Here is a 25,576-nt window from a genome sequence, read left to right as displayed (position 1 = left end):
TTCAAATACGGTGATTAGTTATACTTTTTATTACATTGGCTAATGGCTTTTTTTTAAAGAAATTAATGTTGGAAATTTAAGGAACTATATGTTTTTCCTACGCATTCACAATTTGTGTTGATCCGACGTTATCGACGTCTTGACAACGCCTATTATCGGTCGTCCCACTGTCTATATCACTCTTTTCAGCTCTTAATATTAATAATAATAATAATAATAATATCTTTATTTAGAGAGAGTAACTTATTTGGATTACACCAATTTTCAATAAGGCTCTCTTAATACAATAATAATTACATTAAAAATAAACAATGCATCAATAATAATGATAAATGATCCATAAATAAAGATTATATACAATTTAAAATACAATAAACAATTATGATATGGCATTACAGTACAAATATGATGGTATAAATGTTAACAGTACATAGATTTGTATTTATGTTTAAATTTAGTAATATTATACAAATATAGCCTTTGTATGAGGTCGATACAAGGATATATTGACCTGAAAGAAGTATATTGACTGAGAACGTAGTCCGAGGTCGATATACTTCTTTGAGTCGATATATCCTGTATTGACCTCATACAAAGGCTATATTTGTTATATTATTAATTTCCGACCATATTTGTATCAAAATCGTCATTTGATTTTGTTGGAATTTTATAGATATCATATTGTCTCCTTAACAATACAAAATATTATACAATTACTGTCTTTTGATGAGGTAAATGTGTAGTTTTATTGACTTTTGAAAAACTGATATTCACTGAGGCCAACGGCCGAAGTGAATATCAGTTTTTCAAAAGTCAATTAAACCACATATTTACCGAAACAAAAGACAGTAATTGTTTTATTCCATATTCCGAGAGAAATGTATGTAATGGCAATTATTAACCAAAACCAATTGTACATCAATCGTTTTTTTACCAAAATAGTGCAGGTAAAAGCACGCGACGTTATGCGCGGTGAATATCCTTTTTCCGCAGGTGAATATGCTTATTTATTCAAAATCCCTTTCATATAGAAAAACCTACTAAAGTTTCATCAATATGGAATAATAGTTGTTATTTCAATTGCTTTTTTTTTGTTTGTTTGTCATCTTAAGTATTTGAAGATTTTTTCCGTCAAATAATCGATCACAGATATCATATGTTTCAAAACGTTAAGATCGTTTAACAATATCCTGAAATTCAATACATGACGTCACAAAGTTTATCGGTTTTTATATTTTCTAAAAATAACCGGGCAATATGCTTTTTGCCGTACAATATGCTTTTTGCTATCCGCCGTTTTCTCTCTACCTTCGAAAATATAGTTTAACATGTGACTATCCCTTAACGAATCAAATTTGTTAAAATATACAAATTAATAATATTATTCCGTATCATGTCTTTGTGACGTCAAATACGTTGACCCGGCCTTAATAACTTTGACCCTGACATATCAGCGACGTCATAATGTTTGAACCGACGTTAATAACTTTGACCCGAACTTATCAAGTCATCTTTTGTGTGCTGGTGAAACAAAGAAAACACTTCCGAAACACGCAAATATAGCCCGATAAATCGATTATCAGATTATCTGCATATTGATATTGTAAAATATCAGCTGCTTGACATTATATGAAGGCTTGTTGATCTCGTTCGCTACGCTCACTCGACAAAAAGCTTCATATTATGTCTCGCAGCTGATATTTTACGATATCAACATGCAGATAACCTGATAATCGGTACTTATTGTATGACGTCAGAGAGTGAAATAACCACGTTTATTTCACATGTGAAATTATCGGTTTTTATTTAACTGGGAAATCAATGTAATTCATTGCAACCAATGTAATAACATTCCTTATTCGGTTTCTTTTTCCTTATTCGATTTTCATTTCCTTATTCGGTAACTTTTAACTTATTCGGTTTCTATTTCCTTATTTGGTGTCTATTTCCTTATTCAATTTTCATTTCCTTATTCGGTTTCTATTTCCTAATTCAATTTTCATTTCCTTATTCGATTTTCATTCCTTGTTCGGTTTCTATTTCCTTATTGGGTTTTTATTTCATTGTTATAATATTAGATTTCCATTTCCTTATTGGGTTTCTATTTCTTTATTCAGTTTCTATTTCCTTATTCAATTTTCATTTCCTTATTACTCTTTATCGTTAAAAAAGGGTTCACCAATTCAGACAAAAATGAGATCTTTCTAGTATACAATGAAAAACGAACTGTAAAGGATATATGAGACATCAAAATGTTGTAACAGTGGCGGATCCAGAAGGGGGTTCCGGGGGCTGGAACCTCCCTTTTTCGGCCGATCAATGCATTTGAATAGGGACATATAGTTGGAACCCGCTCCCTTTTTAAAATGGCTGGATCTGCCCCTGTATAAGATGTGCATTTATAAGCTGTTTCGTAAGAACAAATGTCCCTACGTAACAATACATGATAGATTATGAAATGCCAGGGTATTCCCGATTTTGATATTACATGCCCCGTTTTTGACTCCTTGTACAGAAGCGACAAATGACAACCTCAGTAGCCAGGTCAATAATTTTCTATATATAGATCGGAATTCCTTCTAGTTATTTAAAAGACTCTGATTAATATCGGTTAGGGAAATTTTTTCCGGAACTTTATATAAATAAAAAAGAATAGGATATAGATAGCAATTATCGTTACTAAGTGATGAAAACATCGGGTTATTCAATGAAATATGACTTATAGTGGAGGGGGCATTAAGTTTTCCAGCTTTGTCTGTGTGTATGTCCGTACGTCAAGAAATTAGTTTTTGTTCTTTTATCTTGAGTTTGCCTCAACAAAATGTCAAGAAACTTATACACAATCCGTATCACAACAAAATACAGATCACATTTGAATTTTGGTGGCGTCATTTATACCAGTCTAGTGTTATGCGCCTTAACAAATTAAAAAAAAAATACTGATTTTTGTGTTTCCGTTTTCTTTCATAAGTTTGCCCGACATCAAAATCAAGACATATACACAATACATTTGCAGTAAAGAAACATGGTCTTTATTGCTGTTCTCTTGACAAATACATTGAGATCTTTTACACAGAGAAATCATTCTCGTTTCAATGAAAGTTGAAAGACAGTCCCTAGCACCGGTTTGAGCAGAATTGTTTGCTAAAGTCAATATCGTCACAGTTGTATGTGGCATAGAAGACACACATATGCGAGACAATATGAACAATTTAATATGAACAGCTGGCAAAGGCTACTTGGCAAAATCTGTCATGGATTGCCCGACTATTTCACTTATACATTAGTATAAAACGAGACACATTTAAAGTGAAATACAGGGTAAGTTACTAGAGGTTGTATGTATATATATTATAATCCCTCAAAAATGAAGTTTTAGGTGGTATGTACATATGATTAACTAAGAGTGTTCCGTCCTGCCTGTCGGTTTGTCCATAGATCTGGGAAGTACTAGAACACTACATTATGTATCAAAAATTTGAGGAAAAAAAAATTTCAGGAAAAAAAAAAATTTTAGGGAAAAAAAATTTGAGGAAAAAAAAATTTTGAGGAAAAAAAAATTTTGAGGAAAAAAATTTTGAGCAAAAAAAATTTTGAAGGAAAAAAAAAATTCATTTTGGACTTGTAAAATTTTTCAAAATTTGAATATCGTAAAAGGAAATGGAAACCGAATAAGGAAATGAAAATCGAAAAAGGAAATAGAAACCGAATAAGGAACTAGAAACCGAAAAAGGAAATGAATATTGAAAAAGGAAAAAGAAACTGAATAAGGAAATGAAAATCGAATAAGGAAATGAAAATCCAATAAGGAAATAGAAACCGAATAAGGAAATAGAAACCGAAAAAGGAAATGAATATTAAAAAAGGAAAAAGAAACTGAATAAGGAAAAGAAAATCGAATAAGGAAAAGGAAATCGAATAAGGAAACAAAAATCCAATTAGGAAATAGAAACCGAATAAGGAAATAGAAACCGAAAAAGGAAATGAATATTAAAAAAGGAAAAAGAAACCGAATAAGGAAAAAGGAACCGAATAAGGAAAAAGAAACCGAATAAGGAAATGGAAATTGAATAAGGAAATGAAAATCCAATAAGGAAATAGAAACCGAATAAGGAACTAGAAACCGAAAAAGGAAATGAATATTGAAAAAGGAAAAAGAAACCGAATTAGGAAATGAAAATCGAATAAGGAAATGGAAATCGAATAAGGAAACGAAAATCCAAATAGGAAATAGAAACTGAATAAGGAAATAGAAACCGAAAAAGGAAATGAATATTGAAAAAGGAAAAAGAAACCGAATAAGGAAATGAAAATCGAATAAGGAAATGGAAATCGAGTAAGGAAATGAAAATCCAATAAGGAAATAGAAATAGAAACCGAATAAGGAAATGAATATTGAAAAAGGAAAAAGAAACTGAATAAGGAAATGAAAATCGAATAAGGAAATGAAAATCCAATAAGGAAATAGAAACCGAATAAGGAAATAGAAACCGAAAAAGGAAATGAATATTGAAAAAGGAAGAAGAAACCGAATAAGGAAAAGAAAATCGAATAAGGAAATGAAAATCGAATAAGGAAATGGAAATCGAATAAGGATGATAATCGAAAAAGGAAAAAGAAAACGAATAAGGAAATGAACAAAAAATTTGAAGAAAAACAATTTGAGGAAAAAAAATTTTGAGGGAAAAAACATTTTTTAGGAAAAAAAATTTTGAAGGAAAAAAAATTTTGAAGGAAAAAAAAAATTCAGTTTGGACTTGTAATATTTTTTTTTAAATTTGAATATCGAAAAAGGAAAAAGGAAAAAGGAACCAACTTGTGTCTGGTTTAATATTAACTGGAAAAAAATTCATGGAGCTATGATATTTGTTCCGGAACTTATTTCATATTTGGTCAAAAAATTAGTTCCGGAACAAATTTTACAGTGCTGGAACATATTTTCTGTGATATAAGTTCCGGCGGAACATATTTCCTATGAAATTAGTTCCAGCGGAACAAATGTCACGCCGGAACATATTTTTTGTTACACTCACACTAGAGTATTTACTATACCATGCTAGATATACCAAACATACTCACACTAGAGTATTTACTATACCATACTAGATATACCAAACATACTCACACTAGAATATTTACTATACCATACTAGATATACCAAACATACTCAATGTTGACTGACCAGTATACCAAATACAAATTGGACTATACTTCAAACTATATAAATCTAAATAATAACTCAACAAATATATATTGCATTTGCCGTACGGACGAACTAGCAGGCATTTAATATGATATAATCTGACATTATGTGACGATACATATTTATACAATACATCAATTGAAAATGATAAATTAGACTAACAGATTTGTCTATTTTATAAACAATATTTCTATTCTATTCCTTGAATCTTCATCTCCGTCATTAGTGATGAAAGCCATCCAGGAAAAATTATAAAAAATAACTTAATTCATGGAAACCTGTAGCTCGAGGTAATGCCAACACCACTTCCAGAGAAAGCATCAAGTCCGGTGCTTAAAAAACAAAATACAAAAATAAACAGCCACTGCTTGTAACATACTTATATTTAAATATATACACTTGTAATTTGTGGTTTACTATCGAACGTCCACGGCTAGAATGAAGACCTTAACACGGACAATACATTTGGCGCCAAACCATAAAAAACATGAATTTGACCATTGGTCATTCTGAACATGACTACACTTAAACTCGATGAACCGTGCAATACATTTTTTTTCTATTATACTAGGATTTACTGGTTATTTTTAAAACACATACAGTTCCTAGACCTTGACTATGTGTTATCTATTTATTTTTAGAACACATTTATTGTTCCTAGACCTGGAGCTTACTCCCTACATTTTTTTGCCTTCGATAAGGCAGGCAATTATAAAACTGGGAGGACCTTGTTCCTGTTTGATGACCAGTCTGTTGTTGATAAGTATGAAGACAAACAGACAATCTGCTCCACGTCTTCCCAGAATACATCATACCAGTGGGTAGTAACTGACACAGATACTCTACAGATAATATGGACAGACAGGTTTATAAATTCACGACATAAAGACAATCGCTGGCTGAATGAGGTGCAGACATTTTCCCCCAGTGCAGAGACTTCTATATACGAAGATTTATATGGCAAAAGGACAAATAAGTTGATAAATAATCAGCATGGTAATGTATAGTAAACATAATTGAAAATAAAAGAAAAATATATAAATCTTTTCATATCAATATAAGATCAAAAACTAGTATCAAATAGGCTAATATTAATACAGGTGCAAAGCAGTTGTAGCCCCCAAGTTTTATGGGGAACCTTTGTTGTCCGTGAGTACAAATTAAACCAGAACATTATAGTTTTGAGTACTACTAAGCATCATCATTTGATAAATATTGTCTGATTTATATATATGATTTACACTTTCGTGTACCTCCAGCTTTTCACCACACACACAACTAAAAATGGAATATTAAATAGATTAAAAAAATAATTAATATATCACAATTGATAATTACTCAAATAACCACTCAAGGTAAAAGACATTTTGTTTTTATTATTGTTAGATTTTTAAAACAAAATCTTAGTATATTTAATTTATCATTTTAACATTGCATAAAAATATTGAATAATAATTTTTCAGGTATTGTTGATTTTCAAGTATCATTTCAAGTCCATAGCCCTTTATTGAAGGACTCTCGACCTTTGACCTCTGTATCTGACATTCATAACCAGTATGACATTCTCAAGGTCAACTGGGCAGATGGAGATAGACTGACGTCAACAGTAAGGGCGTTAGATGTTCTAGGAAAATTTAATGAGGATACAATTATAATATACAGAGATGTCACGCCCCCTGTCATAGAGAACTTATGGTTGACAAGAGGGGACAGAGTCAATATAAGTGTCCATAGAATCGAGGATTTCACACAGATGACGTGAGTAACAGTAATTTATAAATGATATATTACAGCTGCATCTAATCTGATATCAAAATTAAGGAAAACAAATCTTGAGAAATTGTGTGCAATGAATTACCATCATCAGGATATTTAAGACCCAAACAATTAAAAGCTAGTGATGAATGTATAGGTGGAAATGTTTGGATCTACATGACCACAGTCAGGAATCTACTTCGTCAAAATTATCTCCCCATTACGCCAGTTAATTTTCACAATCGTAGAAATGGAAGCCATTGTAGGGATGACGCGCTGCCAATTTTGCTCTTGGAAACCGATAAATTTATCCGCATAGCACCATTACGATCCTTATTTGTCAGTTGTATTATAAAAGACAAATATATCTACTTGATAATGGGCATCAGTTAATGATCTTGTCTGCATTGATTCAACTTAAAACTATTGTCTAATCGGTTGTCAGGTTGAATTTTTAAAAATTCATAAAAATTAAAAAAAATTCTAATTAAATATTTCGTGGAAGGGCAGACTAGATTTTTTTAGTGGTTGAAGACTATAAACCTTAGTTATCACACACAAAAAATTGATTGTTTTCGAAGATATGCATTTTCATCATCCAACTTGAAAGACTGTCGTCAAGTACTTTTAGTAAAAAATAGCTATTCGAACACAGGTACTCTGTTTTTGTGATTCATTAGATAGGTATTTCACTTGACCCATATATGTCATCTTTTAGTACTGTGATTATTTTATGTTATAAAGTCAACCTGTAGCTTAAGTATATAAAAATATTATCTGAAGCGAGATGATGTGTCAAATATTCTTGCTTTGTATGTTTTCAAGACAAAATATTCAACTCAAAATCACCCTAACATAAAAAGGTGCACTCGATTTTCTCTTTTCGATACAATTGTTACCCTTTTTTAAGAATTTTTTCTTGGGTCACATAATGGAAGGGTAAACACGAAAATCACTGAACTAATAGATTAATATGTTCTCCGTCCATGGTAATTTAAAAAAAAAATCGGAGGTTATGCATTTTCTACATCCAACTTGAAAGATACTCATGTCGTTGACTTGATATCTAATTGTTTTGCTTAACTATGTAATAGATAGATTGAAACCTTATGCAAATGGTGTTTTTAAAATAGAACACTTCGTAATTGAGAAGAAAATTGTCATTTTATTTGTTTCAATTAACTTTTAATTTTTTTGTTACTATAGTAAACTTTACAGTAAGTATTTATCGCCTTCTCTAACAAAGAGCTTCGATTCTTTTGTTCTGTTTCAACCTGGTTTCCGTCTGACCAGATGGGCTTAAAAGAATAGCCTAATTTGTTTTAGGTCATCTTTGCAAGATATTTTTTGAATTGAAAAAACAATACAATTTAAGATTGATGAGGTTCTAGTTCACTGGGGTTTACATAAAAGAGAGTAATGAGACAGAAATACAGAAATTAAGACCTTCCCCTAAGCTAGACCTTTTGATGAGTTATTTGCATGTCCTCATTCATCTCAGTGACTTCTTAAAATGAATATTAAAAATACTTTCAAATCCAACAACCAGAAAACCAAATAGTATGTACATGTGTTATTTTCTACAGAATTGAATGGGAAGCTTATGATGATCATAGTGGTTTAGATTCTATTTATTGGAAACTATATGACAAGTATGGTGGTACTGAAGTCTTACATGGTCATGAAGATATTATAACTCAAGGAGGGGCGGATGTAAGTTGTATATCAAGTCATGTGTCAAGTTATATGTTTCATCTCTTGAATAATGTCATTTTATATGAATTTGGTTAAATATACTTACCATGAAATTACATTTATATTATATAGAATATGTTTGCTTTCACAACATGTTCTCATCGCAATTAACTAGGTGATTAAAAATTACATCCATGAGATGTACTCACCTACGTCATAGTTCACCTGTGTAACATACACTAGCTTTAGTTTTAATTTTTGTGTTCAAGAGATTGCATGTTTCTCGTCGGCAAGGATTTTTTAACAGTTTACTGTTGAAAATCCTTATGTTTTATAAAAGACATTATTTGTTTTCGGAATATCGATATACGATTAATTTAATGTGAATCAGAATACAGCGCCTCTGCCAAGTTTCTGATATGCACGTTTTCGTCATTTTTACAGCTTACGAGCCTGGAAATACGACGACATAGAAAATGACCTTTGTTTAGCCGCCATTTTCAAACATTAAATCGGGTCCGAGGAAAGGCAGAATTTAGCTGTCAAAATCGGACATGTTACGTGAGTGCTACGTTTTTAAAAAGATATATATTTAAACGGATGTTTATTTCTTTTTTCACGCTCAGCTGACCGGATTTTTCACTGCATTAGAGCAATGCTACGAAACGGGTCGAGTGTAAAGTTTGGATAAAGTCGATTGTTTACAATTTGCAATCTGTACACGAGACTGTGTAAACTGTTTAACACATCACTATATTAAAATCAGAATAGGTATTATGACCAGATCTGATTGTTTTTTCATGTGGAAAACGTCCGTATGGGAGCGTATACCACTATTGTCACTAGAACCTCAATTGGTTCGATTGTTTACAATTTGCAGTCTTTTACGTGTACACCTGGTACACGAGACTGTGTAAACACCTAACTATTAAATCAGAATAGGTATTTTGACCAGATCTGATTATTTTAATGTGGATAACGTCCGTATGGGAGCGTATACCACTATTGTGACTAGAACCTCAATTGGTTCAATAAATTTCAATCAGAAAAGGGAATCTGCCCATTTCTGATTGTTTTATTTGGAAAACGTTCCATACAGGGAGCGTAGACCAACAGTGATACTGTTTTAACAGTTGATAAATACATCACAATCAGAATAGGGATTTTGCCCACAACTGATGATGTTTATTTGGTTAACTTTCCATTCAGGGAACATACGCCATATTTATTGAAAATAAAACGTGCTCAATGGATCACTATAGACTTAAAATAGAATAGGGATTTTGCCCAAGTCTACACATGTATTTGATTAATGTTGACATGTTTCATACAGGAAACATAGGAACTAGAACAACATGCATGATTTAGAATCTGTAAGTTGCATTCATTCTAATAAAATACAGATTTGATATCTTACATAAAATTAAATCATAACTATTTATTTATTGCACATTGATATTTATGGAGCATAGAATTGCACGTGGATGATTGTTGCAAATAAAATAAATTAGAATCAGACTAGTGAATTTAAGTCCAGGTCTATCTGACTTTTCTAGACATCCTTCCACCCAGGGAACATTATGTCTACTTTTATTATATTTTAAAACAACACAAGCATAGCTAATATTTGGTTGCACATTGTTTTTTGTGATGAACCAACAGTTTAGTCAATTAACATATTTGCTCATATTGATAATATATTGAACAAGTGTCTGGAAATAGTCAAGACAGATATTAAAGACACTGAAAATAATACATTGTTATCTAGTACAATACAAATGTGATTGTAGTCTAAGCATACCAATACATACTTCTTTTAAATATGTCCAGTTTAAATCAGGACAGTAATTCTTAGAAGCCTGAAATATTTTTCCAGAACAGCAAATTGCTGTAAATATTTAATTATTTTTTTTTTTTACTGATAAATAATTCTCCAATGCTCTAACAGACATGGAGACAGTAGAATGGAGTACTGTTCTAAATACAGTTAATAGCTTGTGACAACTCTTTTTACTTATATTAAATTTCATGGTCAGTTTACTTATGACAAGAAGAACATGAATATTATAAGTATGAACTGCTATAACCAATTGTTTGTTTTTGTCGGCAGTAAGGAAACAAAGGCTTTTATATGTTTTTATGTAAACATTAGATTGTCTATTGAATAAAGAATTTAGGGGATCCCATGATGCATTTCACAAAGACTCATTCAAGGTAATGGCTTATATATTGATTACATAATTCAGAGTGTACATTGCCAATGCATTTATTAAATATAATATGTACTAATTCTGTTTTGTTTTGAGTAAAAAAAAAAAAAAAAAAAAAAAAAAAAAAAAAATAAAAATGATAACGTAAGACTTAAGAGACTATCTTACCCTCACTATATGGGAATCACTGTCAAATTATACATATATCTTCCAATCATGAAAGCAAAAGGAGTTTGGATGCTCTTTTAAAGATAGAAAATTATGCCTTAATTTACATCTTAAGTTTTCTAAGCAATGCCAACAGATGGGCAAGTTTCTGCTATAAGGATTCATTCATTGGGTCTGTTTTATTCTTAATGTGAGATTGGTAGAACCCAACAGTTTATGCAATGGCTACACATTGTTTTTCCTAGAGTTAAATATTGATTCAGAATTCTGAAGTATAGAGGACTCAAATATGCTGATTTATAGAAACAAGATTATCATTAATTTAGATCTTGTAAAAATAATAGTAAAATATTGGTAAATAAATAAATAAGATTTAAAGCATTGTGGATGCAGGATTTATTTAAAATGCTAGACATGGTCTAGGAAATTGAAGTAGTTCTCAAGATTTGAAACTATCTATTATATGTAGCTCTTTATATAAACCTTTTATTTAGTCAGTCTTTACGAGATGCAGAAAAAGGTTTTTTTTGGAGTAACACATGATGTACCAATATAAACATATAATATATATATACTTTTCATTTGGTTCTCAAATTTTAGCACCAGTGTAGAAGCAGTTAATCTTACAGCAAAATGTAGGAAAAGCAATTTATTTAAAAGACTGATTAATAGTTAGCAAATAGCTTTCAATAGTCTAAGAATAGTACATGGAAGTAAAATATAGTATGATAATTCCATGATTATATCAAATCAAATGCGAGACATTTTCTTAATATTATACCTAAATATTAAAATGTCACTGTTTATTTTTATTTTTGCTCATTATAAGCATAAAGTTACAAAAATCTAGTCTGGTCAAAGTCAAGTTGTGTATTATCTATATGCAGGAAGGTTTTCCGAATGCATGTGATTTTAACCTCGGAATTGATGGTAATTATTCACTTTTCAATTTCCATTTTACCAGCCAGAATAATATAAATATATAGCATACAGTTAGTATCTTATGCAAGAATATGCTACACAAAATTGAAATGTGTTTATTTTAAACAATTACTTTGAATTTTGATTCAATATTGTTTTGAAAGATGTGATTATTTAAATCACATTAATTTTGTTTTTGCCAAATCTGGGAACAAATGCAAAATTTTTCTGAGTGACTAAGTTAACCAAATGACGGGGTTGAAGTCACAAAATACTACCAAAAGCTGTTTGGTTGATATATATTGAATCATATCAGAATGTATAGGATTCAGATGAGGTGAACCAAGACAGAAATAAAATGAGCATTTTTGATAGTGAAACCATTTCTGAAATAACTAAGAACACTTAAGGATAATCTGCAAGTTGGTACAAGTGTTTTCCATATTGCCAAACAAGTGTTTTTCTTTAAATACAACTATAGAACTATATTTGACAAGTTGCATTTTAGTATTTCTGATAGCGAAATAATTTCTGAAATTAATATAAACAATTGTCAAGAGCAACATACAAGAGTTGTTCATTATGTCAAATTTTTGTTTCTTTAAATTTGGAACTGTACATGGCAAGATATTCTAGAAAGTTAACCATTGTGAATGTTAATTAGAAATATCAAAACATTTTATTTTAGACAGATTTTTCATAGCTGGAGAAAATCATCTGTTAGCATTCTTTTTGGACTTATAAGGACAACAATCATGGCTTTAATTCAGCTCAACATCCAAATGTTCTGTGGAAGCAGTATATCAATGGAAACATGTATACTGAAACTTTTCCACTGATTTGTTCATTTTCTGTATTTTTACACTTGAGTAGTCCAATACAAAACATATTGTTCATGGTTGAAATGGTAGACATTGTATTCAAAGGTTCTACCACTCATAGAAATTTTATCAGATTTTTAAAATTTAGTCAGTTTAGAGAATTGTCATTATACAATAGTACAAGACTTCTCTTGATGAAAATATTTTATTCTAAATCTATAAAATATTAAAAGTAGTATATCTAGCAGAGAAGCAAATTCCCAGGGACTATAACTTTAAAAAAGTTTAAAGATTAATCCAGATTTAGCATAATCATGAAACAACTTTGGTTTGAGTCTTTAATAAACTTTGATTGTATTAAAGACACCTATTTACAAAGTATATTTTAATTGATTATAATTCTTTAATTAAGTAGAAAAGAATTTATTTCGAAAGATGTGATATTGATCAGGTTATCAAAAGACGACAGCAATCATATATTATCTGTTATTATATTAATATAGAGAAAACAATGGAAAGTTAAAGAAAGGTAATAATGTTTCCAAATAAACTTAAGTTTCAAAGTGGAAAGTAATGAAATTAAGGTTGGATTAGTTCTTGTCGATTTGTACAAGCAACAAGAACAACCTATTCAGAAATAAATGCTTATTTACTGTTGCATAAATATTACAACACATTTAGCTCATAATGAAGGAGCTTTAATATAATTATTTCTATACTGACCTGCAGATTATTTATTCATCAGATATAGAAAGATGGGGTATATATATACATGTGAGTGCCATTGAGACAACTCTACATCAAGTCTATTAATTTTGCATACTTGTATTTATACAATCTGCAAAGTTTGCCATTGATACATATAGTTATGCAGCATAGCTTCATTGTATAATAAATTCAGTAATTTCGGTTTTTACTAATATCCGTATTTACAAAATTTAATGGAGTTACTTTTTAAAAAATTTCACATAATTTTTTATATGTTGAAATTGTATGTGTGTGAGAGAATTTATCCTCCACCAAATGAAATACTGCTTGTTAATCAGTAAATATTCTATATAATATAAATGTAATTTCATGGTAAGTATATTTAACCAAATTCATATAAAATGGTAATTTTTGAAATCTCAAGAAGAGATTTTATATGAATTTATAGGGTTAAATATACTTACCACAATCCACCACCACCCCTGGAATAAATTCAGTTTTTTGTTCACTTAATTGAAATTATTCAATTAAACGACAAATTAAAACTAAAGCTAGTGTATGTTACACAGGTGAACTATGACGTAGGTGAGTACATCTCATGGATGTAATTTTTAATCACCTAGTTAATTGCGATGAGAACATGTTGTGAAAGCAAACATATTCTATATAATATAAATGTAATTTCATGGTAAGTATATTTAACCCTATAAATTCATATAAAATCTCTTCTTGAGATTTCAAAAATTACCATTTTTTAAAAGTTATTCATTCCATTTCATTTTTCAGTGACAATTCAGAATAGAATTTTGTTTATTCATGATAGGTATACACATTGCAGAAATGTCTAAACATGTTTTGCATTACAAATATTCTGGGTAATCATATACCTTCATAGCAAAAAACTTTTCATTGGAATTTCATGGTCGAAAATATTTTATTTCTGTAAGTTCTGAAAAGTTTGAAAATTTGTAGCAAACAACACTTTTTTTTATATCCCTATGAAAATATCAATTATATAAAAATTGCAATGTAAGCACACTCAAGCCTGTATTTATTGTATGGGTTTGTTTAATGCATACCAAAGTTTCATATAGGCAGATACCTGAAATAAGGTTGTTTTCTTTCTGCTCATTACAAATCAGTTTTCTTTCAAAAAACATTCATTTTTCTTTTATTGGAATTTTATTATGTAATTCAGGCATTGGAAGAGTGTGAAAACATGTATAAATCCTATGCAAGGGGAGCTAACTGTTACTGTACACCGTTCATGGGATGTTTTCATAGGCATTTCCAAGTGAAACCAGAGATAAAAGCACATGGAGGACTGGTCCACAACTTATACAAGGGTGTTCATGATTATGATTACCACATAGATATATCTGTAACCAACAAAGCTAATATTACCACACTCCTAACCAAGAAGGTAAATATCTGTAACTAACAAAGCAAATTTTACCACACTAAATATCTGTAACTAACAAAGCTAATATTACCACACTCCTAACCAAAAAGGTAAATATCTGTAACTAACAAAGCTAATTTTACCACACTAAATATCTGTAACTAACAAAGCTAATATTACCACACTCCTCACCAAGAAGGTAAATATCTGTAACTAACAAAGCTAATATTACCACACTCCTAACCAAGAAGGTAAATATCTGTAACTAACAAAGCTAATATTACCACACTCCTAACCAAGAAGGTAAATATCTGTAACTAACAAAGCTAATATTACCACACTCCTAACCAAGAAGGTAAATATCTGTAACCAACAAAGCTAATATTACCACACTCCTAACCAAGAAGGTAAATATCTGTAACCAACAAAGCTAATATTACCACACTCCTAACCAAGAAGGTAAATATCTGTAACCAACAAAGCTAATATTACCACACTCCTCACCAAAAAGGTAAAATAGTTAGTGTATAATAGATATAGGAAGATGTGGTATGAGTGCCAATGAGACAACTCTCCATCCAAATAACAATTTATAAAAGTAAACCATTATAGGTCAATGTACCACCTTCAACACAGAGCCTTGGCTCACACCGAACAACAAGCTATAAAGGGCCCCAAAATTACCAGTGTAAAACCATTCAAACGGGGAAACCAACGGTCTAATCTATATAAAAAAAACATGAAACACGTATAAATTACATTAACAAATGACAACAACTGTACATCAGATTCCTGACTTGGGACAGGTGCAAACGTTTTAAATGTTTTAATGGTACCAAACCTTCTCCCTTTTTCTGAAACATATAAGCCTAGACAGAAACTCCTTTATTACTTAATGGACAATAAAATGAATGACTGACATTATCTAAAGGGGTGAAATTTGGGACATTATGTTTAGCATGAGCTGTGTCATATAGAAATCGTTCTTATGCAAATGAACATCAATACATTTGTTAACCTATTCAGATTATATTGTTAAAATGTAGTATATCTATGCATTTTAATAGAGTCTTATAATTCTGAATAGAATATCTCTCATTTTATGTTGTATTGTTTAAAAATTTATGATATCGATTGTACAAATTGAGTAATGAAACTGTAATAAAACATTGAATTGACTTGTATTAATATTCAGGTTTATGTGATAAATAATCTGTTGAGACAAATGAATTCATGAGGGGCATGACTTCGGGATCAGGACCCCTCCGATCCCCCCTCAATCATTGGTAGTGTTATCCTGGTACATAATTGTAGTAATTTATGATTCTTTTTTCCAGATAACAATTGATATCAGTCCCCCACATGCAGGTGTGGTCCATGATGGTATTGTTGGTAGTCCAGAAGTAGATTATCAACAGGAACTGACCATAAGAGCCTATTGGGACCAGTTCTTTGACAGAGAAAGTGGGGTCTTCTTTTATCAATATATTGTTGGGAGTAGCTGTGCAAATAAGGAGGGTTTTGATTTGGAACTTACTCATCCAAATGTATGTATAAATAAGAAGATGTGGTATGAGTGTCAGTCTTTTTTATATATAGAACAAACTTAAACCTGCAATAGAAATATATCTGTCAGTAAACCTTAACCTATATCTTTGATTTTTGTCATTATAAACATGTTAACAGCTTAATCGTTCCATGAAAACATTAATTTTGTAAATTATTGTGTCTCTTTTGGATTTGCAAAAAAATCTGAAATTTTTAAATTCCTTTTCAACCTTTTATTTTCTTAATCTTTTCAAAAATCCCTTACAATGGGCAATTCTTTGTAGTATGTGATAAATTTTAACAGCTTCAAAAGGTCAGCAAGAACATTTTGAATGCTGATAAACATATATTAGCAGAATTTTAATCAAATTTGTTTATAGTTCTCACAATATCATGGTCACATACCAAAATCTTGTTTACCATTATCATGTTGATTATTAACGGTTTTTAGACCTCACAAGATTTCTAATTAAAAAAATAAACAGGTGGACTTATGTGACACATTGTACAAAATCATTTTTACCTATGGTTTTAATATTGTAGGTTGTAGAAACATATGACACTTTTGCTAGTGACACATTTACTTCAGAGGGGACTTATTACTTCACTGTTATAGCATATAACAGAGCATTAGAACCCTCTGACCCAGTCTGTTCTGATGGTGTTACAATAGATACTTCTGTACCAAGCATTGAACAAGTGACTGTTGAGAATGCAATTATTATGGAAGGCTTGATAAAGGACACATCAAAATATTATATTCTGGGATCAGATCGCAATAGAAGACTTATTTCGAATCCAACAACAGAATGTATGTAAGTTTACAAATAAAAAAATGCCAACATTCGGTACAGAATAAGGGACAATATACTTCTGAATGTATTAAACATGTTAACATCATTTTTTTTTTTTTTTTTTTTTTTTTACATTTCAATTTTTAATTAATTATGTTAGTGCATACCAGTCAGGTCCAGCAATTCATATACACCTTGGCTCCTCTACAAAGTAATTCCACCCAAATACCACCATGTTAAAACTGAATAAATGTATTAATTGTTTGACCAGCTTACAGTTTTTGTTCTGATAACAATTTATTATTACAGAGACAAGGCAACATTAATACCAGATATAGACCTCTACCCATTGGAACAGTATGATAATGGTACTGTAATAGAAGTGAATGGTACTGTGTTTTGTCAAAACTCAACTGGAGCACCAAGTAATATAGGGATCACTCTATCAAAGTCTTCTATGGTAAGATTTTAATGACAAATTTACTCAGCTCAGAGCACCCAGTAGTTATACAAAATATCAAGAGTATGATAAACGAAATAATGCTATCAACCATAATAAACAAAATAATGCTATCAACCATAATAAGCCAAATAATGCTATCAACCATAATAAACAAAATAATGCTATCAACCATAATAAACAAAATAATGCTATCAACCATAATAAACAAAATAATGCTATCCACCATAATAAACAAAATAATGCTATCAACCATAATAAGCTAAATAATGCTATCAACCATAATAAACAAAATAATGCTATCAACCATAATAAACAAAATAATGCTATCAACCATAATAACCAAAATAATGCTATCAGCCATAATAAACAAAATAATGCTATCAACCATAATAATCAAAATAATGCTATCTAAGTGAACTATAATAAACAGAAAAATGCTATCAACCATATTAAGCAAAATAATGCTATCAACCATAATAAACAAAATAATGCTATCAACCATAATAAACAAAATAATGCTATCAACCATAATAAGCAAAATAATGCTATCCAAGTGAACCATAATAAACAAAATAATGCTATCAACCATAATAAGCAAAATAATGCTATCAACCATAATAAGCAAAATAATGCTATCAACCGTAATAAGCAAAATAATGCTATCAACCGTAATAAGCAAAATAATGCCATCCGAGTAAACCATAATAAACAAAATAATGCTATCAACCGTAATAAGCAAAATAATGCTATCCGAGTAAACCATAATAAACAAAATAATGCTATCAACCATAATAAACAAAATAATGCTATCAACCATAATAAGCTAAATAATGCTATCAACCATAATAAGCAAAATAATGCTATCAACCATGATAAGCTAAATAATGCTATCAACCATAATAAACAAAATAATGCTATCAACCGTAATAAGCAAAATAATGCTATCCGAGTAAACCATAATAAACAAAATAATGCTATCAACCGTAATAAACAAAATAATGCTATCAACCGTAATAAACAAAATAATGCTATCAACCATGATAAGCTAAATAATGCTATCAACCATAATAAACAAAATAATGCTATCAACCGTAATAAGCAAAATAATGCTATCCGAGTAAACCATAATAAACAAAATAATGCTATCAACCGTAATAAACAAAATAATGCTATCAACCATAATAAACAAAATAATGCTACCAACTATAATAAATGATATGTGAATGAATAATTAATTAATTAAAAAACTGTTGTTTGTGCCCTTTTTCAAAAAAGTAATTGTGTTTGTTTTCATGTATGACATTACACAACACAAAAAAGTGCATATTGGAATTTGAACAACTGGGTCCTGGTGTTCCTCTAACTCATTTGTTTCGATAATTTTGCTGCTGGAACTCATTGTCTATTAATAGTTGTACTTTTTATACTTATGAAGCATACTGTGTCAGAACTTGAAGGTTTATGCATAATTACATGTAGAATTACATCGCACAATTTTATTCCAGATGGAGATATCCTGGATACCAGTTTTAGTACCAGGACAGATTTATGACTATGAAGTTGGATTGTCCTCTACATCAGGAAGTTCTGCTCCTGATCTGTTGGCCTTCCAGTCTACAAAACAGCATGCTCACTATCTTATCAGGCATAGTAATATACCTGATGGCACAAGGTTCTTCATTGTTATTAAAACAATTAGTAAATCCAATAAAGAAGGAATAACAGTAAGTGATAATATGTATTATCATAATTCATATCATAATGCCTTATTTTGATAGGTTAATACAAAGGGAATAATCTACTTTATCATATACTTAGACTAAATAACATATAAATTTTACCGTATGATAATAGCATTAAATTGACGTAAATTCCATATTTTTTGAATTGGTGCTTAGCGGGCTGATATGAAAAGTTTATCACATTCTTCGATTGTTATCACATGCCTTTCCATAACGTTATCGCATGGCATTCCGGTAATACTCGGTTAATTCCGGAAAATACACCTCAGTGCTACGTTTTCAGTGAAACGAAAACATTACAAAGTAGTGTACAAAACAATTACTTGAGTACTGGAAAGTATATTGTTTAAAATAATAATAATAAAAAAAACCAAACCAAACAAATTATTTAATAAATGCATTTTTTAAAGTTTTTCTGAAACACAATTTAGAAAGTTTCTTTAAAAAGTTGACTTTTCCAAACAATGATCATTATGTGTATTGTTGAATTATTTTTTTGTAGATTCGTCCATATTAAAATGTTTTTTTTTCTCTCTCTGTTGAGGCATATGATAGAAAGATTTCATATTGAATGTATCAAATTTAGGGTCCGACGGCCGTGACTTTATACTCTTTAAACTTCGGGAACCACGTAAAAGGATCGATATATGAATCTGTTATTTTTCTCTACTGTTGAAGCATATGATAAAAAGATCATAACATGTCATTTTTCATATCGCATGTATTATCAGCCCTCGGTCATATCAGCCCTCGAGCCATGCGGCTCTTGGGCTGATATTGAACCTAGGGTTGATAATACATGCGATATGAAAAATGCCATGTAATAATCTGATAATATTCATTGGCAAATAATATATCCATCACGGAGACGCTTGATTAATTGAGCGCTTTATTTAAAATGGATGGTTGTACCAGACATTGAAATCTAATAGACAGTAATGACAGATATAGAACCTTCAGTTAAAGAGATGCAATAACACAAATTATGATAGGGTGATAAAGCAGTTTGTTATCCTTGGAAAAGACAGTGTCAACCGTGGCCTCACCACGGTTGACAATAAAATTTTATGATGATTTTAACCTTGAAAACATATAAAAATTAGACTTAAATCTTGAATTAATTAATATTGCATGCTTATTTTCACAGTTATACATAATCAATTGTATATTTGTTTCATGTATTATATAGTCCATAGGACCATGCTTTGTTGACACCACACCACCAGACTTTACAGGGTCTATAAGTCTGACATTATCTGGGGACTATCTGTTAGCCACTTGGGCGTCTGATGCATTTGTTGACAGTGAAGAATTCTATGACTTGGACTATGAATTTTCTATTGGTAAGTGGACAAAGAGTGCTCTATTTTAAAGGGCAAACTCTTAAAGGAAACTTAATGAAAAGAAATATTAAGCTCAAATTGAGGAGAAAAATATTCCTTATGTATAGAGAGAGGGAGTGTATAATGAACTAAATGTATAACTAAATGTATTTATTTTTCTGTCACTTAGATTATTTAAAATACCTCATAATGGATTCGTGAAAAATATTTAAAAACAAAACTAGTTAACCATTAATGTTGATCAAGATTAGCAAATTTTTGTTTAATACAACAATGATGTGTTGTGGTACAAATGTAATACATTATTAATTTTAGGACATGAAAAATACAGCACTGATGTCCAAGGTTTTATCCCCCTTAAAGAGGGAGGTGGCTGTTTTATTACCAGTCCACCAATTTGTACAGCAGTGAAAATTATTGATTTAGACTGGTACCTTCATGGACATCACACATATTACATTTCTATCAAAGTAACCAACACAGCTGGGTTAACTGCTATACAGGCATCCAGTCCATATATTCATGATGTTCAGTTACCAGCTGAAGGTTTTGTTCTAGATATTGATTCTCAGGTACAAAATAGTCAGTGGGAAGTCTATTACTGTAAAAAAGTGTGACAAATAGATAAAAGTATCTCAAAACTAAAATCTTTTTTGAACATTTTTCAAATACCGCAATGATAAATGCATATGAATATTAAAAAATTTACTCTGTTACCTTGCTGTCCATGGAGAGTGGAAGAGAAATAATTATATATAAATTTTTATTCAGTATGCAAGAACATGCAATATGTAGAAGTAGATGAAAAAGGGTCAATGTTAATGATTATAATAGTTTTTTTAGATATACATGTACTGAATTTATGCCTTTGAGAATGAAAATTTTAGAAATAAGATATTTTGTGTCAAATATATTTTATTTTTTGTTTCAGAATTTTACGACAGATATTCCCTTGAAGGTGAGCATAATTCATATTTCAAAGTTCATTTATAATTAGAAATTGTCAAAGTAAACACAAATTGAAGGTACACACCAAAACTTTCAACAAAAAGATTCAATTGAGCTGAGTTGTCAGAACAACAAATACAGGTATATAAAAAAAAAAAAAAAAAAAAATTATATTGAAATAGAAGACAAATTGTTCTAAATTGCTAAAATGCTAAATTCAGTACTAGGCACACTCACAGTACATAAATGAGTGCAAACTTTGACGACTTTAAAGGACAAGGTACGATAAGGCCCGTTTTTGGCCCCCCTATTTATTTATTTTTCAAATTCTGTCTTAGAAAGCTACTCATCATGTGAAAATATTCCCTTAGGTTTCAGAAAATGGGTGAGGTGAGGGGGGTAAAATGGCACCAAAAACGCCAAAAAGAAGGAAAAATTGCAATTTTTGGTCATTGTTTCTTAAAATTTAATAGGGTGTGCCTACGTGAACCAGAGAAAATTACGGCGATTTAGACAGCACAAACAGTGCTAATTACATCGGAATAAAAATATTCCTGGGTCACATTGGCACAGGCACTTAAAATCTACAAATTTGTTGTACCAAACACCTAAAAAGTGAATAATAATTACAATGTTTGAATAACAGAACTGAAACAGAAAGTTTATCCCCCTCACCTCACCCATTTGCTAAAATACGTGGTTTTGAAGTTCATCCAAACAAACTTCAAGCATCAGGGAATATTTTAACATAAGTAGCTTTCAAAAACAGAATTTGAAAAATGAGAAAATAGGGGGGGTCAAAAACGGGCCTTATTGTACCTTGTCCTTTGCATGATTTCAATTCATTTTGAATTTCAATAAAAATTTTACCTAATTTTTTGCACATAGATTTTACCTAAAAGTTTAAAAAGTTAACATTGTTTTTTTCTCCCTAGGATATAGAAGATATAGATTTTCAGGCAGACAAAACCAGTATAGCATCTAGATGGTCTGGTTTTGTACATCCACATTTAGATGTGACATATAGAATAAGTATTGGTTCTACTAAAGGAGGAAGTGATATAATATCACTGAAAGATGTTGGGAGTGTTACAGCTCATAAAGAAACAGGTTTATCTTTGGAGCCATTAAAGGTGAGACAGTAAAGAGGAAGGGCCAATTTGCTATGAATGATTTTCACACAACAGCCATTTTCTAATAGTCATTCAATTTTCAGTGTCATAGCTTCATGTGTGCATGATGAAATTCTAACAATATTATGACATATGTTTGTACTGCGGACCAAATTATAAATTAATAAAAATTAAGGTCAAGACTGAAAGTTTGTGCAAATTTTGAGTACTTATATAAAAAAAATGTATGACAATGACATTCTGAACTTAAGTTCTGTTAATAGCAACCTATATACTGTCATTCAGATACAAATAGGTTAGAATGTCCTTTAAAGCAACATGCGACATTGAATACTTTTGCATTTTCATTCTATCATAATTTCATTAAACATTTATATATGTGCTTAAAATTGTTTAAATGGATATTCAACTTATCTGACAGAAAGTTGAAGAAAATATGTTGGTAAGATAAGTAAGATTAAAATTCTGTGAAAAAAAACCTATGAACTTTTTTCTAGCAGGTGGCTTAAGTTTTACTCTTTGATTGTTACCTAAAGAGATGAATCAAACTGCAACTTGTTAAAAAGCATTATAGTCTATTGGTATAGTAAAAGAGCAAAGAATATGCACAGAAATCATTTTATAAAAAACAATAAATGATGATAAGATTGTGTTTAGCATAGATGTTCATTTACAAGTTTTTCTACTATTTGCAGAAATATTTTGTAACTGTAACTGCAGTGACATCTGCTGGCAAGATAAGTGTTTCTTCAGATGGTGTCACCATAGTAACAGAGAATGCTGCATTACCAGGAGTGATGATATATGACGGGAAGCCTTGTAATATGACAGGTACAATATTTATTATAAGAAAATAGTTAATTTTTTTAAATTTACATTGTTATTGTTATCGTTATGTCACATGATCTGAAAGTGAACTACTTTTGTGCCTTCATTAAAAAAGTTTTTCTTAGTTATGAATGGTTGAGTATGACAGATAAAATAGTCAACTTTAAAAAAAAAAGGACATAAAGTTTTGAATTTTGATGGTCTTTCAAAATTTACTTCATATATATGTTACAAAGGACATATTTTACATACAGTAATCATGGACAATCCTAAATTCGATTTCTTAGATTTTACTGTGTTATTGTTATATATTTTCAGATTTCACCCTTAATCATCATGAAGAGGTAAGATCTTTTAGATGTTTGTGTAGAATACAGATTTGATTCAATTTAATGGTAGCAATTTATCAGGTTGGATACTTGCATATGATCTCTTTCATTTGTGAAGAGCCTATTTTTGTAGGCAAATACAAATTTCATTTAGTCTACATTATGAACATCTCTTTAAAATTTTCATCTTTACATTATATTTTATTTGATTATGACCACTATATTCCTAGGACCATAGATTTCCGTGTCTAGATGACATAGATGTCCAGATGTCATTGAACTCTATCAAGGCCTACTGGACTGTACCAGAGAATATACAGACCTATACATTTGATGCATTGTTTGCTATAGAAAGACGATCATCTCTGGGAGGTAGGTTTTAATTATAAGAATTTGAACCCTTGGGTTTTAATGATATCTTTATAGGCCTTTTTATTATGCCCCACCTACGATAGTAGAGGAGTAGTATGTTTTCTGGTCTGTTCGTCCATTTGTCTCTCTGTCCATCCATCTGTCCCGCTTCAGCTTCAGGTTTAAGTTTTTGGTCAAGTTCGTTTTTGATGAAGTTGAAGTCCAATCAACTTGAAACTTAGTACACATGTTCCCTCTGATATGATCTTTCTAATTTTAATGCCAAATTAGAGTTTTAACTCCAATTTCATAGTCTACTGAAAATGATAGTTCAAGTGGGGCATTCATATACTATACTTTGTTTTTTATACGACCGCAAAAAATTTTTTGGGATCGTATAATGGTCGTATGTCATATAATATATGTCGTCGTTGTCTGCATCGTCTGCCTCTTCCAAAGACACATTTGGTGTCTGGACAATAACTTTAGTTTACGTGGATGGATCTCTTTGTAATTTAATAAAAAGGTTCATTACCACAAAAGGAAGGTTGGGATTGATTTTGCTGATGATAGTCCCAACTGTTTAGGAATTAGGGGCCCAAAAGGGCCCCAAAACAAGCATTTTTCTACTTTCAGGATAATAACTTGTGTATAAGTATTTCAATTGCTCTAAAATTTTACCACAATGTTTATTACCACAAGTAGAAGGTTTGGATTCATTTTGGGGGTTATGGTGCCAACAGTTTACGAATTTTAAAAGTGCCAAAAAGGGGCCAAAAACAAAATTTTTTGTAGTTTCTGGACAATAACCTGTGTGTAAGTGTATGGATTTCTCTTACATTATACCACAAAGTTCCAAATCACGAAAGGAAAGCTGGAATTGAGTTTGGGGGTTATTACCCCATTCATGCAGGAATTAGGGGCAAAAAAAAAGGCTAAAAACAAGCATTCCAATTTTTTTAAGGGGTTCAATTTTTTTTTCAAAATTTCGAAAAGTTTCAAGAAGAAATCTTTAATTGCACAGTATTGCGTAATATATTTGTGAGAACTTGACATTTGTTTTTTTGTCAGAAACCTATATTCTGTCAAAAATTAGATCACTATCCAAATTCAGAACTGTATTAAGCTTGAATGTTGTGTCCATACTTGCCCCAACTGTTCAGGGTTCGACCTCTGCGGTTGTATAAAGCTGTGCCCTGTGGAGCATCTGGTTT

The 25,576-nt window shown here is 30.6% G+C and overlaps 1 protein-coding gene across 1 annotated transcript in view; it reads left to right on the top strand.

The window, feature by feature from the left end:
* The first annotated feature begins 5,496 nt into the window (after positions 1–5,496).
* The window catches only part of LOC139483045 (uncharacterized), a 49,376-nt gene continuing 29,296 nt past the window's right edge, over positions 5,497–25,576 (top strand). The window contains exons 1-16 of the mRNA XM_071267072.1: positions 5,497–5,532; positions 5,845–6,199; positions 6,667–6,961; positions 8,545–8,671; positions 14,680–14,904; positions 16,221–16,430; positions 16,975–17,246; positions 17,535–17,685; positions 19,194–19,412; positions 20,620–20,773; positions 21,089–21,345; positions 21,705–21,731; positions 22,657–22,854; positions 23,550–23,685; positions 24,001–24,026; positions 24,242–24,383. Coding sequence (XP_071123173.1) covers positions 5,497–5,532; positions 5,845–6,199; positions 6,667–6,961; positions 8,545–8,671; positions 14,680–14,904; positions 16,221–16,430; positions 16,975–17,246; positions 17,535–17,685; positions 19,194–19,412; positions 20,620–20,773; positions 21,089–21,345; positions 21,705–21,731; positions 22,657–22,854; positions 23,550–23,685; positions 24,001–24,026; positions 24,242–24,383 — 2,830 coding nt within the window. The remainder of the gene's footprint in view (positions 5,533–5,844; positions 6,200–6,666; positions 6,962–8,544; positions 8,672–14,679; positions 14,905–16,220; positions 16,431–16,974; positions 17,247–17,534; positions 17,686–19,193; positions 19,413–20,619; positions 20,774–21,088; positions 21,346–21,704; positions 21,732–22,656; positions 22,855–23,549; positions 23,686–24,000; positions 24,027–24,241; positions 24,384–25,576) is intronic.

This window comes from Mytilus edulis, chromosome 7, assembly GCF_963676685.1.
Source record: "Mytilus edulis chromosome 7, xbMytEdul2.2, whole genome shotgun sequence".
NCBI classification, from domain to species: Eukaryota; Metazoa; Mollusca; class Bivalvia; order Mytilida; family Mytilidae; genus Mytilus; species Mytilus edulis.
Note: the sequence above shows the minus strand (reverse complement) of the source record. Positions and strands in the feature narration are given on the sequence as shown.